Source organism: Dendrobates tinctorius, unplaced genomic scaffold (genome assembly GCF_039654945.1).
Source record: "Dendrobates tinctorius isolate UK_male_01 unplaced genomic scaffold, ASM3965494v1 ptg000103l, whole genome shotgun sequence".
NCBI classification, from domain to species: Eukaryota; Metazoa; Chordata; class Amphibia; order Anura; family Dendrobatidae; genus Dendrobates; species Dendrobates tinctorius.
Genome location: NW_027361771.1, coordinates 37251304 through 37270920, shown reverse-complemented (window position 1 = coordinate 37270920; position 19617 = coordinate 37251304). Strand labels below are relative to the sequence as shown.

Below are 19617 nucleotides of genomic sequence, written 5' to 3'. Positions count from 1 at the left end.
TATATAAAAATAAAACTCACCACACCCACAGACGTAAATGCTGCAACAATATTGATAAGGGTTGGAATAATGTTGAATTTCCCAGCCTGGAGAAAAGAAAAGAAGAAAATAGCCTAAATGTGTGGTAAGGCAAGAATACAAAATGATGAGAGAATACTTATCAGTAAGTAAAATGTCAAATAAACTCAAGCAGAACAGTCTAGGTTCCAAAATCAAAATGATTGTCCTTATCACAGACAATTCCTTTTTTTGATCCCCAGGGGCCAAGCACATTTTGACCTTAAAAAGGACCTGTCACCAGGTTAAAAGTGGCGAGTTTTTGCTCTTATTTTATCCCTGCTGCGCTCCTGAGTATTCTGCTTTTCAGTCTTTTTTAAATCCGACACGTAGTTCCAAAGATATAATAATACAGAGCAGTGTTGTGAGTTCATTTTCCCCTTCATTACTGAGGCCCGAGGAACTCCCTCTTCTGGTAAAGAAAGGTAGTGAGCCTGATTATCAAACACCTGAGGCTGATGATGATGACTGGTTGAGTGGAGTTACTGACTGGATATAAGGCTGCCGACGCCCTTCTGCCCTGCGGGTGATTTCTCTGTGGGATCCTTGGAGACCAGTCTGAATTCCTGCTCCTCTAAAGCTAAGTTTGCTGCTCGGCCTTTTGCTTTTGTGCTTTGACTTTGTTTTGCTTTGTTTTTCTGGATTTCTGCCATTCCCTGCTGGGGTGTGCTGAATTCATTTAGCTCTGTCTTCTGAAAATACCTGAGTGCTGATTTAGTTTTTGAAGCCTAGCTGCTTCAGGGCCTTTTTCATATCAACTTGTTGGCTTATGTCTTTAATAGGGTTTTGACAGATTGCAGACAGCAGTCTTCCTGTCCTTTCCTATCTAGGTAGTTTTGGGCCCCGTCTTTGCTCAGTCTATCTTTCTGTCTGTGTTAGTATTTTCATCTTGCTTCACCGTCATTATATGTTGGGGGCTGCCTATTGCTTTGGGGTCTGCTCTGGGGCAGTTTAGATTTCCCCTTTCTTTCTTTAGGCCTATGTAATTCTCCGGCTGTGATCGAGGGGTCTAGGGCATCGTAGGAACCCCCCACGGCTACTGCTAGTTGTGTTGATAGGTTCAGGGGTCTGCAATCTGATAGTTGCCAACTTCTCTGGTTTTCTGGACTTAGCTTGTATTTCTGCTTTTGCCTCCTACGGTGACTCATTCATAACAGAATCACCAGCCATACCGCAGATTCTAGGGTGCTCAATAGCAGGAAAGAATTGTAAAAAAAAAAAAAAAAGTGTGTATATTTTTTCCTCTATATCTGAGGCCGTAGGGGGAATTTTTTTTTTTCTCTCAATGGAGATAAAGCAATTGTCTGATCGTGTGGAGCAGCTCGCTGCGGAAGTGCGGGGAATTTCCGCCTACCTTGCTCATTCACATGCTGCTGAACCAAAGATTCCTACACCTGATGTATTTTTTGGGGATCGGTCTAAATTTTTGAATTTCAAAAATAATTGTAAATTATTTTTTGCCTTGAAGCCTAACTCGTCAGGGAGCTCCGCGCAGCAGGTTAAAATTGTCATCTCTTAGCTGCGTGGCGATCCCCAGGATTGGGCGTTTTCTTTGAAACCAGATGATCCTATTCTGACTAATGTGAACGCATTCTTTCAAGCTTTGGGGTTGTTGTATGACGAACCTAATGCCATTGATCAGGCTGAAAAGACCCTGCTGGCATTGAGCCAGGGTCGTGATTCTGCAGAATTGTACTGTCAAAAATTCCGAAAGTGGGCAGTACTTACTACCTGGAATGATAATGCCTTGGCTGCTATCTTTCGGAAGGGGTTGTCAGAAGCCGTAAAAGATACTATGGTGGGATTTCCTGTTCCCTCTGGTCTTGACGATTCTATGTCATTAGCCATTCAGGTTGATCGGCGTTTGCGCGAACGCAAAGCTGCACGAGAGGTGTTGCCACCTGTTGAACAAATGTCTGAACCTATGCAATGTGATTCCAGAGAGCAGCGTCAGGAGTTCAGAAGGCGTAATAAGTTGTGTTTTTTCTGTGGAGATGCCTCGCATATTATTTCTGTCTGTCCTAAACGAGAGAAACGCTTTGCACACACGTTTTCTGTTGGGGGTGTTCAACCTAAGTTTCTTCTGGCTATTACTCTGATCTGCTCCCTGTCCACATTTTCCGCCAAGGCTTTTGTGGATTCGGGAGCAGCCCTAAACCTAATGGACTTGGATTTTGCTAAACGTTGTGGATTTCCGATGACACCTCTGCAGACGCCTATCCCTTTGAGGGGGATTGATGCTACTCTTTTGGCTAAAAATAAACCCCAGTTTTGGACCCAGATGGTAATGCGGGTCGCCCCAGACCATCAAGAAAATTGCAGATTTTTGGTGTTGCATAATCTGCATGATACTATTGTTCTGGGGTTTCCCTGGTTACAGATTCATAATCCAGTTTTGGATTGGAAATCTGTGCCTGTGGTGAGTTGGGGTTGTCGGTGTGCCTTTAGTGAGGCTCCGGTGTTTTCCACCTCTCCTCAGTCGCATGATGTTCCTTATTATTTGGCGGACTTTTATGATGTATTTAGTGAGAATGAGTCTGCGTCTCTGCCTCCTCATAGGAGTTATGACTGTGCAATTGAACTGAGCCCGGGGTGTAAATTTCCCAAGGGTCGGCTCTTCAATTTATCTGTAGCCGAGCACGAGGCTATGCGATCCTATATTAAGGAGGCGTCGGAGAAGGGTCATATTAGACCATCCTCGTCACCCTTAGGTGCCGTTTTTTTTTTTTGTAGCCAAAAAGGATGGATCATTAAGACCTTGTATTGGTTATCGTGCCCTCAACAAAATTACTGTTAAATATCAGTATCCGTTACCCCTGATTTCTGATCTATTCTCCAGAGTTAAAGGTGCTTGCTGGTTTACCAAGCTTGACCTCAGGGGGGCGTATAATCTTATTCGCATTAAGCATGGGGATGAATGGAAGACGGCGTTTAATACTCCGGAGGGACATTTTGAGTACCTGGTGATGCCTTTTGGGCTCACTAATTTTTGTCGATAAATTTTTGATTATCTATCTGGATGATATTTTGATCTTCTCCAAGGATTGGGATTCTCATGTGGAACATATTCGGACTGTGTTCCGGATCTTGAGGGAGAATTCCCTGTATGTCAAAGGATCTAAATGCCTTTTTGGAGTACAGAGGATTTCTTTTTTGGGATTTATTTTGTCCCCGTCAACTATTGAAATGGACCCGGCCAAGGTACAGGCCATTCACGATTGGGTTCAGCCCACTTCTTTGAAGGCCCTCCAGAAGTTTTTGGGTTTTGCTAATTTTTATCGGAAATTTATAGCAAAATTTTCTAGTATTGCCAAGCCATTGACTGATTTGACTAAAAAGGGTACTGATGTGTTAAATTGGTCTCCGGAGGCTGTTTCTTCCTTTCAGGAGCTGAAGCGAAGATTCACCTCCGCCCCGGTTTTGCGGCAACCTGATGTCTCACTTCCATTCCAGGTAGAGGTGGATGCTTCTGAGATTGGTGCAGGAGCTGTTTTGTCCCAAAAGGATCCTGTAACATCTAAAATGAATCCCTGTGCTTTCTTTTCCCGAAAGTTCTCTCCATCTGAACGTAACTATGATGTGGGGAATAGGGAACTGTTGGCCATGAAATGGGCATTTGAGGAGTGGAGACATTGGTTGGAGGGAGCTAAGCATCAAGTCGTGGTCCTCACTGACCACAAGAATTTGATTTACCTAGAGTCGGCTAAGCGCTTGAACCCTAGACAGGCTAGGTGGGCCTTGTTTTTTACACGTTTTGATTTTGTGGTTTCTTTTCTTCCTGGAACAAAGAATGTCAAGGCAGACGCCCTCTCTAGGAGCTTCTTTGCTGATTCTCCTGTGGTGACTAAGCCTGCTACCATCTTAGGCGAAGGGGTAGTTCTTTCTGCTATCTCGCCCAATTTGAGACGTGCTCTGGAAGAGTTCCAGGAGGACAAACCTGAGCGTTGTCCCAGTGGAAAGCTTTATGTTCCTGACCAGTGGAAGAAGAGAGTGATGTCTGAAGTTCATTGCTCTGCTTTGGCTGGTCATCCAGGTATTTTTGGTACTAGAGATCTGGTGAGTCTGTTTTTTTGGTGGTCCTCCTTGTATCGTGATGTCAGGAATTTTGTGCAGTCCTGTGGGACGTGCTCCCGGTCTAAATCGTGTTCTCGCTCTAGTGGGTTGTTGATGCCTTTGCCTGTCCCCAAGAGGCCATGGACCCATATTTCAATGGATTTCATCTCTGATATGCCTGTCTCTCAGAGGATGACTGTTATTTGGGTGATTTGTGATAGGTTCTCTAAGATGGTTCATCTTGTACCACTCCCTAAGTTGCCGTCTTCCTCTGAGTTGGTGCCCCTGTTTTTACAACAGGTGGTTCGTTTGCACGGGATTCCTGAGAACATTGTATCTGACAGAGGAGTCCAGTTTGTGTCTAGATTTTGGAGAACTTTCTGTTCCAGGCTGGGAATTCAGTTGTCCTTGTCCTCTGCTTTTCACCCTCAGACCAATGGGCAGACAGAGAGAACAAACCAGACCTTGGAGTCATATTTGAGATGTTTTATTTCTGCTGATCAGGATGATTGGGTTTCATTTTTGCCCTTGGCCGAATTTGCTTTAAATAAAAGAGCTAGTTCTGCCACTTTGATGTCACCTTTTTTTTGTAACTTTGGGTTTCATCCTCGATTTTCTTCAGGGCAGGTGGAGCCCTCTGCCTGCCCAGGTGTTGACACTGTGGTGGAGAGAATGCACCAGATCTGGGACCAAGTGGTGGATAAGTTATCTCTCTCCCAGGAAAAGGCCCAGCGGTTTTCCAACCGACATAGGACCATTGGTCCCCAGTTTAAGGTTGGTGATATGGTGTGGTTATCATCAAAAAATATTGCTATGAAGGTGGCTTCTCCTAAGTTTAAGCCTAGATTTATTGGACCTTACAAGATTGTGGAGATTATTAATCCGGTCTCTTTTCGTTTGGCTCTTCCTGTCACATTTAAAATCCATAATGTGTTCCATAAATCTTTGTTGAAGAGGTTTGTTGAACCTGTTGTTCCCGGGGGTGGCACCTCCAGACCCTGTATTGGTTGAAGGTAACATGGAATATGAGGTAGAGAAAGTACTGGATTCCCGTCTGGCTAGACGGAGACTCCAGTATTTGGTTAAGTGGAAGGGTTATGGTCAGGAGGATAATTCCTGGGTCTCTGCCTCTGATATTCATGCCAAAAGATTGGTGCGTGCCTTTCATCGGGCTCACCCTGATCGCCCTGGTGACGTAGTTGAGGGTTCGGTGACCCCTCCTCAAGGGGGAGGTACTGTTGTGAGTTCATTTTCCCCTTCATTAGTGAGGCCCGAGGAACTCCCTCTTCTGGTAAAGAATGGTAGTGAGCCTGATTATCAAACACCTGAGGCTGATGATGATGACTGGCTGAGTGGAGCTACTGACTGGATATAAGGCTGCCGACGCCCTTCTGCCCTGCGGGTGATTTCTCTGTGGGATCCTTGGAGACCAGTCTGAATTCCTGCTCCTCTAAAGCTAAGTTTGCTGCTCGGCCTTTTGCTTTTGTGCTTTGACTTTGTTTTGCTTTGTTTTTCTGGATTTCTGCCATTCCCTGCTGGGGTGTGCTGAATTCATTTAGCTCTGTCTTCTGAAAATACCTGAGCGCTGATTTAGTTTTTGAAGCCTAGCTGCTTCAGGGCCTTTTTCGTATCAGCTTGTTGGCTTATGTCTTTAATAGGGTTTTGGCAGATTGCAGACAGCAGCCTTCCTGTCCTTTCCTATCTAGGTAGTTTTGGGCCCCGTCTTTGCTCAGTCTATCTTTCTGTCTGTGTTAGTATTTTCATCTTGCTTCGCCGTCATTATATGTTGGGGGCTGCCTATTGCTTTGGGGTCTGCTCTGGGGCAGTTTAGATTTCCCCTTTCTTTCTTTAGGCCTATGTAATTCTCCGGCTGTGATCGAGGAGTCTAGGGCATCGTAGGAACCCCCCACGGCTACTGCTAGTTGTGTTGATAGGTTCAGGGGTCTGCAATCTGATAGTTGCCAACTTCTCTGGTTTTCTGGACTTAGCTTGTATTTCTGCTTTTGCCTCCTACGGTGACTCATTCATAACAGAGCAGCCTAAAGACACTCCCCCAGAGAATACAAGATAAAGACCATAAACATTGACACTAAATGAAAATCTGTGGATGTGTATAGCGAATTTAATATCCCCACACATCCCAAAAGAAAAAATACTCAGGGCAACAACAAAAATAAAATAGAAGCAAAAACTGGCCACGTTTGACCTTGTGACAGGTGCTCTTTAATGCATATGGCCACCTTTGTAGATTTGGTAAGAAGGATCAGGCCTAATGCTTCTTACATGATATCATTTGTCAGCAGAAAGTTGGCAGTCCCCAATACAAATTAGGTGGCAGGGTGACCTTGCAGAAATTGGCAAGTTCAGATGACTTTTATCTCAAGTGCATGTAGGCCTTCAATATTTGCCCAAACAACAACTATGACTTTCAGCATTTGAAACCTGCAGGTCTACTGACTTTAATGACTACTTCGTTGGCCATGTATGTTCAGAAGTATTCACTGTAAGATGTCTCCTTACAGAAGCTCACTATACATTAGACAGAGCAATATGGTTGGACACTAAACCATAAACCACATTTTTACCTTACATATACAGCTCTGGCAAAAATTAAGAGACCACTGCAAAGTTTTATAAAAATCAGCTTCTCTACATGTCTGACAGCCATTCCATTCCAGTGTCAGTTGAATTCCAACCAGAGTACACCTCATTCTACTTAATGTGCTTCTGATTAGGGGATCACCTGAAACAAATCTTATTTAACGAAGGAAAGTATAAAAAACCCTGCTGTGGTGTTCACAACCCTCTTGCAATAGGACAAGCTGGATTGAAAAACAAGTGCTAATAATATCCCAAAAGTAATAGGAATGAAAAAATAACTTAACCATGCCAAAGGAGTTGAAAAGAAAAGTTTTGAGTGAGGAAAAGAAGGGCTCAATTCTAGCTTTACTAGCAGAGGGATACAGTGAGCATCATGTTGCCTCCATCCTTAAAATTTCTAAGACGTTAGTCCATTACAACAAGGTCAAGCGGCAGACATTGGGGACAACAAAGCTACAGACCGGCAGAGGGCGAAAACGACTCTCCACTGACTGGGATGACCGTCATCTTATTCGAATGTCACTCAGCAACCGCAGGAGGACATCAAGTGACCTACAAAAGTAATGACAAATGGCAGCTGGGGTGAAGTGCACGGCAAGAACAGTTCATAACAGGCTCCTAGAGGCGGGGCTCAAGTCATGTAAAGGTAGATAAAAAGCCTTTCATCAATGAGAAGCAAAGGAGAGAAAGGCTGAAGTTTGCCAAAGACCATAAGGATTGGACCATAGAGGACTGGAGTAAGGTAATCTCTAATTTTCAGCTTTGCCCAACACCTGGTCATCTAATGGTTAGACGGAGACCAGGAGAGACGTACAAGCCACAGTGTGTTGCACCCAATTTGAAATTTGGTGGAAGATCGGTAATTACCTGGGGATACTTCAGCAAAGCTGGAATTGGGAAGGTTGATTCCTTCTGCTCAGGCAATGTTCCCCAACTCTGAGGACTGCTTGTTTCAGCAGGACAATGCGCCATGCCACACAGCTACAGTAGGTCAATCAATGTGTGGATGAAGGACCACCACATGAAAACCATGTCATGGCCAGCACAATCTCCAGACCTGAACACCATTGAAAACCTCTGGAATGTAATCAAGAGGAAGATGGATAGTCACAAGCCATCAAACAAAGATGAACTGCTTACATTATTGTACCAGGAGAGGCATAAGGTCACCCAAAAACAGTGTGAAAGACTGGTGGAAAGCATGCCAAGACACATGAAAGCTGTGATTAAAAATCATGGTTATTCCACAAAATATTGATTTCTGAACTCTTTCTGAGATAAATCATTATTATTGTTGTTTCTAAATGATTATGAACTTGTTTTCTCAGCATTATTTGAGGACTGCAAGCACTGCATTTTTTTGTTATTTTGACCATTTCTCATTTTCTGAAGATAAATAGAAAATGTAGTGCTTGGAAATTTGAAGACATGTTGTCAGTAGTTTATAGAATAAAAGGGCAATTTACATTTTACTCATTTTGCAGTGGTCTAATTTTTGTCAGAGCTGTAGAAGATATTGCTTATTGCTGAGTACTTACATTTCCATAAACAAGGACATCAATTCTTATGCCAAAGGCTTTGATCAAGGTCCGGAACTCGGAACCATCGGAACGCATGTAGTATCGTGCATATCTGAAACAAAATGTAAAATGTTACAATGTGACACCACTCCAGATAATATATTTTCATTTTCATCACTTTCATTATGTTGCATTACATTAGCATTCAATCTTCAGGATTATAATTTGGTGGGATTCAAGCCAAAAATAAAAATAAAAAACAGTCCTGAAGGGGTTTACTTTTTAAATATGAGTTTTCTCTGATTCTAGCAGATGTGAGAGGATCAGGGCTGTAAATTACAACTAAGTTCCAACTACGATACCACTGGTACACTGACAGTATGTACAAGCTTGTACATCATGGTTACATTATCATCACAAGATTGGATATGCTTAATATACATTTACATAGGAGAAAAATGCAAATACCTGAAGTTATATCCCGGAGATACATTGTTCTTTTCTGAAACACTGTCAAGTCTGGTAAAGCTGTAGCGAGGAACGCAAAGATCCCAAGACTGGTCAAGGTCACAGAGCCATCCGATCTTAATACTCAACACTCCCCCCTGTAACACAATATGACCATGCATTGCTTAGTTCCACAAGCCACTACTAGTTTCTGACCCATCTGTGAGATTTATCCATATATCTGCAGATATGCATATACAGTATGTACAGCTTCTTGGATACGGATTCTCCTTGAGGCGATCTAGCAGAGTGCGGCTGTCATTTTACAAGTTCAGAAGCTATATAAAGGGAATGTGTTATCAGAATATGACCTAGTGTTTAAATATTTTTTTTTTGTAAAATTTATTTTTTAACTACTTTTTGTATTTCCATTTCAATATCTATATTAAAGATAATCAATAATCTTGTGATTTTCACACTGGCCACTTTTCAGCAATCAAATGGACATAGGCAGCACAGACAGGCTCTTCAACAGCAAGGCTTTTAGTCATATTCTGATCTGTGTGGTTGTAAAGGGAAAGGGTTGCAAGTGAATTGTGGGAGGCCATACATTCACCATCCAATTTCTGAAAATGGCTAATGTTTATGACAATGTAAATTTAAGCATATGATACCAAATAAGAACTTTTGGGGCTAAATATAAAATGCTACGTTTGGCGGAAAACTAACACTGCACATTATTCTGAAAACACCATCCCCACCGTCAGGCATGGTGGTGGAAGCATCATGCCGTGGGGATGCTTTTCTTCAGGAGTGGCAGGGAAGCTGGTCAGAGTTGATGGGAAGATGGATGGAGCAAAATACATGGCAATCCTGGAGGAAAACCTGTTAGAGGCTGCAGAAGACTTGAGACTGGGGCATAGCTTCACCTTCCAACAGGACAACAACCCTTAGCATGCTGCCTTTGCTACAATGGATGGTTTAAATCAGAGCATAGTCATGTATGTGAATGGCCCAGATGCAGTCCAGACCTAAATCCAAGTGAGAATCTGAGACATGACTTAAACATTTCTGTTCACAGACATCTCCATCTAATATCAGATTGCATTGTGGTCTGTAGTTTTATTCAAAGGTGGGCGCTGAAAAGATAATTCTCATTCCATCAGGGGATCATTAGCCTATTTCAGATGACTTATAGCTTCAATTCCTAACATGACTGAGGGTCTGAGCATACAGCATTCCAAGTATACATGATGCTGTAAGTTTGGGTCATAAGACCCACAATTGAATCAGGAATTGTGGACACAACAAAGCTACAAAAATACAGCCACGTTGTAAATGATATCCCTTAAAAGGGATGTATTCAAATTTAAAAGTTATCCTGTATCCAAGGGATAACTTTCCAATTAGTGGGGGTCTGACTACTGTGGCCCTACTGATTCCAAGAATCAGGACTCTAAAGATCTCTGGCTGAATGGAGTGGAGGTTGATCATGTGCACTAGCACTCCATTCATTGTAATAGGACATCAGCGGACCATTAAGCTGAGCATGCTCTGGCACTCCCATAAAGAATGAATGGAATGTTAGTGCACATGATCAACCTCCGCTACATTTAGCCGGGGATCTTCAGAGTCATTATTGGGAATGGTGGGGGCCACGGCAGTCAGACCACAGCAATCAGAAAATTTGCCGTGGATAAGGGGAAGATATCTTTTAAACTTGAGAACACTCCTTTAACAGTTTTGTCTTTGCTAAAGTGTAATATTACACAGGTGTGCTGGAATCCCTAAAAACAATTAAATAATTGAGACCATTACGTCATGCAATAAGCTGCAGCAGTCAGGTGACTTACTTATGGAGAGTGCCATCAGAAAAACATATGATGATATATGGTAAATGTCACATCATTCCTGGCGCCAGCGCACACCACAAAGCGACCTGTGCAGGCTCATGATAAGTGACAGCGGGTATCATTCATTTTGTTTATATTATTGTATGTTTGTGCTTTTTTATTTCATTTTTTACATATATTACATTGGAGGTTTGTGTTGCTGTGGAGTGTGTAATTGGTGTTGAGTTGCAGTAATAAACTCTCCAGTTGAGGGTGCCAAGAATTTTGTCTATCCCATTATTGGAGTTTTGTGTGAAATTATGTCTAATTTGCCTTTTTATCTCTGTTTTTTTTTTTTGCGTTGTTCCCATACACACAAAGACAAATAAACATTTGTATAACAAAACATGTATAATTGCAATAATTTTCTTAGAGGAATACTTCATTTTCTGAAACAATGGCCATGACGATAGATAGATAGATAGATAGATAGATAAATCAAGAAAAATAGGCAGCACTCCAAATTAAATGTGAAAAAAGTGGATACTTTACTGATCCTCAGGTGGCACGTTTCAAATGCATTAGCACCGCTCCCGGTTGTAAACTATTTAACCCCTTCAGATGGATTGTGGCGTGGGACATGACTGTACGGCGGAGAGGTATGGCATATTGTTGCTTTATTATTTTGGCTTTTTTTTACAGGTGAACGATGGCTTCGAATGGATTGGGAGTGAAATAAAGATGGAAAAAAATGTGTTTATTTCATTAAAAGTCTTTTTTTCTTAATGTGTGTGTTTTTTAACCCTTTCAGACTAGTGGATTAATAATGGATAGGTGTCTTATTGACACCTCTCCATTATTAACCAGGCTTAATGTCTCCTTACAATAGTAAGGTGACATTAACCCCTTATTACCCCATATGCCACAGCAACAGGACAATGGGAAAAGAACGGGTAAGTGCCGGAATTGGCGCATCTTACAGATGCGCCTTTTCTGGGGTGGCTGGGGGCAGATTTTTTTAGCCAGGGGGGACCCAAAAACTATGGTCCCTCTCTAGGCTAATAATTTCTGTCTTCAGTCACTGGCTTGCCCTCTCTGGCGGAGAAAGTTGCACGTGAGCCCACGCCAGTTTTTTCTGTGAATTAATCCTTTAATTTAACACCTACAGCTCCAAATTTTAACACACATACACTACTAACATTATTAGTGAGGGACATATAAAAAAATAACGGATATGCAATGGTTTACTATATGAATACCATGTCTCATATCCTGTCGGGTTCTGTAATGATTCTACAGATGCAGAAAATTGAATTTTAACCTATTCTGCTATCTATATCTTTATGAAATATATATATATATATATATATATATCTCACTGACATTATATATATATATATATATCTAATATATAAAGCTCAATGTGAGTGTGTATGTATGTGTCTATGTCCGGGATTGGCATCCGCACCGTCGCAGCTACAGCCACAAAATTTGGCACAGTCACACGTCTGGACCCCGAGAGCATCATAGGCTATGTTGTGAGGTGAAATTTTAACCCCGCGCGTTCCAATTCACCAAACAATTTTGCCCCTATCTACATAATGGGGGAAAAAGTGTATGTATTGGCATCTGCACCGTCGCAGCTACAGCCACAAATTTTGCACAGTCACACGTCTGGACCCCGAGAGCGTCATAGGCTATGTTGTGAGGTGAGATTTTAACCCCGCACGTTCCAATTCACCAAACAATTTTACCCCATCTGCATAATCGGGAAAAAGTGAAAGGAAAAGTGTTGGAGGCAAAATGACAGCTGCCAGATGTGAACAAGGGGGAGTTAAAGAATGAGAGCGATGGCGCCAAAGAGTATATACCGTACAGTTGCTAACTTGGGGCCCTGACATGGGATACTCACCACACACGGGGATTTGAACACACACACAAAATGTGCCACACACTACCATGTGCTTTAACACATATACCACCCTCAGCACACATTTCACCACACATACACCAACCTCGCCACATAAAAGTCGAAACACAAAAGTCGCCACTCAAAACTCGCCACGCTGTCCCAGAGCTGTTTAAAAGATGAAAAATGAGCTGTGATTGGTTGCTATCAGCAACAGTTTTCTTTGTAGACAGTTGTGGTAACTGAGGCCTATTATTCTTATCATTTCTATGGTGTTATCATCCTTCTGTAAAGCTGGAAATAACACAATTTATTACCGTGCCAACACAGACCCCCTCTGACACAGACTGCAGGGGGAGCCCAGTATCACACAGGATAGGATTAGATACACGGCTCAGCAGTCAGTATCACACAGGATAGGATTAGATACATAGCTCAGCAGTCAGTATCACACAGGAGAGGATTAGACACATGGCTCAGCAGTCAGTATCACACAGGATAGGATTAGATACACAGCTCAGCAGTCAGTATCACACAGGATAGGATTAGATACACAGCTCAGCATTCAGTATCACACAGGATAGGAATAGATACACGGCTCAGCAGTCAGTATCACACAGGATAGGATTAGATACACAGCTCAGCAGTCAGTATCACACAGAATAGGATTAGATACACGGCTCAGCACACAGTATCACACAGAATAGGATTAGATACATGGCTCAGCAGTCAGTATCACACAGGATAGGATTAGACACACGGCTGAGCAGTCAGTAACACACAGGATAGGGTTAGATACACAGCTCAGCAGACGGTATCACACAGGATAGGATTAGATACACTGCTCAGCAGTCAGTATCACACAGGATAGGATTAGATACACGGCTGAGCAGTCAGTAACACACGATAGGATTAGATACACAGCTCAGCAGAAAGTATCACACAGGAGAGGATTAGGTACACAGCTCAGCAGAAATTATCACACAGGATAGGGTTAGATACACAGCTCAGAAACAGGATGTGCCAAAGGAGAGGACATTTTCATTCCAAGAATTCCACTCATACCATCTGATTTGTTTTTTTATTTAAATGCCTCAAGTTTCCAGTTCAACTGCTATTTGCAATGTCCATTAACAATGCTCAGGGACAGTCCTTGAAAGTAGTAGGGATCGATTTGCAATCTCCATGCTTTTCTCATGGTCAGCTTTACGTGATCTGTTCAAGAGTTGGAACTGCCAAAAATCTGTTCATCTTTGCACCGAAAGGAAAAACCAAAAATGTTGTTTATCAAAAGGCTCTTGAATGAGTTGAAAATAAAATACTATCAATACTTGCATAATCGGTTAGTTAATTTATGTTGCAAATCTGTAGTGTTGAATATATGATGTGAAATGTTTTTATGTGCAATATAATCATTATAATTTGTTATAACTAACAGTTAGTTACTATGCCCAGGCAACGCCGGGCTCTTCAGCTAATATATATATATATATACACCTATACTATGTGTATACATGTATTCTATCTATTCTATTTTAACCTGTCAGTGTGATTTTACAGTATAGCGCACTGAATTGCCGTCTTTTCTAAAGGACACCGGTGCGTATTTCTCACAAGTCACATGCATGGTCCGTGTGTAATCCATTTTATTCTCGCCCCCATAGACTTGCATTGGCGAGTCTCGGCCGAGATACAGTGGAAATCGCAGCATGCTGTGATTTTTCTCGCACGTATAATACGGGAGAGAAAAAAACGGATGATGGGAGCTGCCCCATACATTAACATTGGTCCGAGTGCTATGTGATTTCTTCTCGCATAGCACTCGTCCGTATTTCTCTCTAATGTGACTCCGGCCTTAAGGTGATTTGCAAACCTCCAAAATAGAAAATCAGAAAAAAACAGGCAGCACTCCAAGAATTAGGCCGGGGTCACACTGGCGAGGAATACGGCCGAGAGAGAGGCGCTGAAAGCACGCATTAGACATGGACCAATGATTCTCTATGGGGTCCCTCGCACCAGCCGTATATTTCTCCTCAGTATCCTACGCTCCGTGCCACTCGCAGCATGCTGCGATTGTCAGCGTACTACGGCCGTAATACGCCAATGCAAGTCTATAAGTGCGCAAAAAATATGGAATACACACGGACCACACATGTGACTTGCGAGAAATACGCACCAGGTGTCTTTTAGCAAAGCCGGCAATTCAGTGCGCGATACAGTAAACTCACACTGACAGGTTTAATAAAGAAAGAAAGAATAGATATAGACACATAGAATACATATATATATATATATATATATATATATGCATTCTATGTGTCTATATCCTTTCATTTCTTTATTACAACTGTCATAGGGCTCCATTATATGTCCATTTTGCAAGCCTGCGAGAAAATCTCACCATACGGATGCCATACGGATTACATACGGATGCTTACATGCGCAAAATACGCGACCACACCTTGATTACGGATGACATACGGAGCACTGTTTAGGGGTCTGTCATCCGTATTACGCATGTAAAATACTGACCGTATTTTGCGCAGGTTAGTGTGACTCCAGCCTTAAAGTGAAAAACCATGGCTTTGCTGATCCATTAGCAGCAACGTTTCGGCAGATTTCTCTGCCTTTCTCAAGCAGTGGACATACATCATGTGAACATTTAAATAGTGTTTCCACAGTATAACATCGATCAATTATGTAAAAGAGTGTAGATAGATAGATAGATAGATAGTTAACAAACCTTCTGTGCGAGATTGGTGAAGTCCTGGCCAGCAAGACTGACTATGTCCCCAAGTCGGAAGATTGGACAAAATGGGGATGTCTTTGGGTGATATCGGCAGTTCAGACTTGCAGGCAAGTTTCCCCTAGTTAAATAATAAAGAGTTAATTAGTGAAGACTATGTACATACTAAATGTTTGTACACACAACATCTCAACAGAGTAAGGGTCCCGTTACATTTAGCGTTGCACCAGCGATCCCGACAAAAATACGACCCGGTCAGGATCGCTGGTGCATCGCTAAATGGTCGCTAGTGAGCTGCCAAACTGGCAGATCTCACCAGCAATGCAGCAGCGACAAGCGTTCCTTCGGCAGTCGGTGCCACCTGTCACACCGCAGTGATGATGGCTTCCGCCTGCATCCATGTGTCGCTAGTCGGCGTCAGCGGGACGCCAACGAGGAAAAAATGGCCCAGTACATTTGAGCGCGATCAGCAATATCCAGCGGGGGAGCCGGTCGCAGGTAAGTATCACACAAAGCAAGATCGCTAGCAATATCGCTGTTGCATCACAAAATCGGTGCTTCTTTAGCGATATCGCTAGCGATCTCGCTATGTGTGAAAGGCCCTTAAGGGTATGTGCAGACGATCAGTAAACGCTGCGGGTTGAAAGCTGCGTACTTGTGCAGTGTCCAAACCGCAGCATCCAGATGTTACAGCATAGTGGAGGGGAATTCAAGAAACCCCATGCCCACTATGCATGCACCGATGTCTGTGGAGACAGACATGCGGTGCATCTCTCCAGACCACAGGATGTCAATTTATCTTGCATCTCCGCCAGTGAAATTTCATCAATAGAATGTATTGGATGCGGTGAATCTGTACGGTTCAGTGAACACAAACGGATTCACCTGCGTTCAATAGCCAGTAGCGCTTTGGATGCAGTGGACATGTACTGCGCCCAAAGCGCATGTGCACATACCCTTAGAAGGTGAACAATCCTTGCCTGGTCGAAGTGAAAGAATCGGGATGAGACATGAAAATCAGTAGTCATTGCCTACTAATTGGTTTGCATTTGCCTTGCAATCTTCTTAATATTTATGGTATTCAAACAGGTATATTGTCCTGGCTGCTGAAGAAACTTATGAAGTTCATATATTCCTTTAAAAACATGTCTTTCTGTAATAACTGAGGTGTATATTATAATATAAAACATTTGTACTGTTCACAGAACTGCCAGAAAGTGTATGTTTTAGTATACCATGGCCTTGTGTGCAGTGACCACTATGTAGAGAGGTTGACGAAGACGTCATGGCAAGAAGGAGTTAATGTGAATAGTGTTATCTGATAATGTGTTATGCTATATGTTTGATAAAGAGTGTTGTATTTTATCCTTATGGCCGGTTTGTGTTTTGGTTCTGCTGGAGACTCTGCCTCAAGGCAGTTCTTAGCGATTGGGGAGGTCTGTCACCTAGAGGAACCATTGCAAAGGATAGAGATATAGTTTTAATCACACAAGATAACATCTTGTGATTGCCCACTAGTTGAGAGGTGTGAGATCAGATAAGAAGGGAAGCACGTCCTGCTTTAGTCAGTGTGGCGTGTAGAGAAAGTCAAGTTCAGAGTCAAGTGTGTGAGTGGAGTGCAAAGGAAGTGTTAGATAATGACAGCGTTCTACAGGTTCCAAGAAAGCGGATGTGGCAGAGGCGAAACGGTCCTGTCAGTGCAAGTCTCCAAACGGTATGAGGACACATCTTAAGCTTCGTGAGGACAGTGGGGCAGTCCTGGGCCTTGGGCCCAGAAAAGGTATTGAGTGCCATATCTTTAGTTCCCCTGTGAGGGAGATGTTGATTGGGTCTCAGCGAAAGTGAAGGATGGTGGGCCTCAAGGAAACTATTATGCCAGATAGAAGGTACCTGGTACTAACAAGAGCTGTGGAGGTGGGGTCAGGTCGGGCAGAAAGACTGATAGTACACTGGACAAAGAGAACATCATCTGGCGGGGATTCTGTCTCACTCTGTGTGCCACAACCGCATGTATCCGAATTGCACAGTACAGCTGAAAGTGTTGAACTGGACCTGGGTTCAAATCCCACCTAGGACAACATCTGCAAGGAGTTTGTACGTTCTCCCTGTGTTTACGTGGGTTTCCTCCGGGTACTCCAGTTTCCTACCACATTCCAAATACATACTGATAGGGAACTTAGTGAGCTCAATCGGGGATAGTGCCAATAATGTTTGTATAACGCTGTTTAATTAATGGGGCTATATAAATGAGTAAAATAAATAAACTAAACCTAAGGTCTCCTGTCATGTCTGTAACTGTATCCGGTCAAATGGATGAGGATCTAAGGGCTCATACTCACTTGCGGGAGACTCGCACGATTCTTGTGCGAGTCTCTCCCATGAAAACCCGGCACTGCCGCCGACACTGGGACCGGAGCGTGCGGCTGCATAGAAATACATGTAGCCGCACGCTCCGGTCCGAGTGGTGGCGGCAGTGCCAGGTTTTCATGCGAGTCTCCCGCAAGTGAGTATGAGCCCTTAGGTCCCCGTACATTTGACCGGATACAGTTACAGACATGACAGGAGACCTTAGGTTCAGTTTATTTATTTTACTCATTTATATAGTGCCATTAATTCCACAGCGCTATACAAACATTATTGCCACTGTCCCCGATTGAGCTCACTGCGAGTCTCCATTAAGTGAGTATGAGCCCTTACAAGGACTCCTGAGCAACAAGTGAGTAAAGAAAGCACCCCACAGCACATCACACTCAACTCTGATTCCTCTTTAGAAGAGAGGCTTCAGGTCAAAGAGAACCGGCCCTGTGCCCCCCCCTTCAACTGCCCATTTGATTTTATGGAGACATGTAAATTTGGGGATATGGTTACCAAAAATGATCCCCGCATTCATCTTTTCATTTCACCAAAATGCCTAGTGCCAAATGGTAAAAAGACACCGTCGCAATGGAGTTTGCTAAGGAATAGGCAGTTTTAGGTTTTGTGCCTGTAGGCCATGTTCACATGTTCATTATTTGGTTAGTATTTTACATCAGTATTTGTAAACAAAAATCAGGAGTGGGGGAGAAGCGCAGAAGTGGGGAACATGTTAAAGCTTTTTAAGGTGCACTAATATGAAAGCAATAGCATATCTTGGGTCTTAGACTAGTGTGGTGCCCTGTGTCTTTGCCGCCACAAAATGGTCAAATATGTACTATTTTATATGTGTTTCTCTGCTGGAGACAACTGCACACACATTTTTACCCCAATCCCTTACTTGCCTGAAGCTTAGAGCTTTGCAGAGATAACCTAACTGGGAGGGGAGGAGTTAGTTTGTTGTTCTGTGAGGAAGACGGTGTGAAGAAAATGGAGAATGTTCTGGGAGCAGTTACATGTGCTCTCTCCAGGAACAATGCTGAGGAGAATCAGGGCTTCAGCCCCTAGGCCAGCTATGCTTTTAGAGTCATATGGTAAGCGGAGAGGCTGTGTGGTTTATACAACCAGCAGTGGAGTGTCTTCTCCCAGGAAAACTACAGCAAATAGGAATCAGTGAGGGATTATGCCAGAACAAACATGAACTTCACATAGGATTCAAGCTGCATGTTGCTGTGGCAGAAAACACTGTGAGTACTGGTTGTACTGGAAGTTTCAGACTCTGGGAAACCTTTGTCCCTGAAGGGATTAGAACAGCAGGAAGTTTACACTGAACCACAGCAGAGAGAGATAACTTCCATCGTGCAGAGCAGACTGTAAACCTGGTGAGAGAGTTGTATTTTATCCTCTGAACTGCATCTGGACTTCAGTAAATGATAAAGTGACTTTCCTTGTCTCCTGCCTTGTTACTCCGTACCATCTACTTCCATCACTATCTCTGGGGGCCAGCTCTAGTTGGAGGGGGTTAAACATCTGCACTGCCATCACTATCTACCCCCCCAGGGATCATCGGCAGTGCCGGATATCTTACAGTCAAACACTCCAACTGCCGTCACAAACTCTTTTTCAAATTTCTTTCATTTTTATTTTATTTTTTAACCCTCATTTCACTGTCCCCGGAGCAAAGGCACCGGGCACGGCTACCACCCCGTGACCTCCTGAATCCAATGCTGCCCGACGACCTGAGTACCCCGCTCTGGGTGATACACTAGCAATTGAGTTTTTACATCTCAAGTACTCCAAGCTATTCCTAGACCCAAACGTAAACGTCTATTTTGGAGCAGAAATCATAGAAATGACAAGAAGTAATGGCTTTCTGTAGGATTAGTACAATATTATCTGTTTCATAATAACTAGTTAACTAACTTTTTCCAATTGTAGTTTAAATGAAAAAAATATGTATTGTGTTACTGTCTTGCAGTCCAAACTTTTGTTCTATACTAAGTAAACTATTTCCAAAATCACAAATTCTGAACAAAGAAGTAGCCACAACCCCACTGAAAGGCTATATGGATATGTAATAAACATGTGATATTGTAGGGT

The 19617-nt window shown here is 42.8% G+C and overlaps 1 protein-coding gene across 1 annotated transcript in view; it reads right to left on the bottom strand.

Annotated features, from left to right (window-relative positions):
* P2RX3 (purinergic receptor P2X 3) overlaps window positions 1-19617 on the bottom strand; it is a 111536-nt gene that overhangs the window by 25072 nt on the left and 66847 nt on the right. Inside the window, exons 7-10 of the mRNA XM_073588217.1 lie at window positions 15163-15286; window positions 8700-8836; window positions 8250-8343; window positions 21-86 (exon numbers count right to left, since the gene is read on the bottom strand). Of these exons, the coding sequence (XP_073444318.1) occupies window positions 21-86; window positions 8250-8343; window positions 8700-8836; window positions 15163-15286 (421 nt within the window). The remainder of the gene's footprint in view (window positions 1-20; window positions 87-8249; window positions 8344-8699; window positions 8837-15162; window positions 15287-19617) is intronic.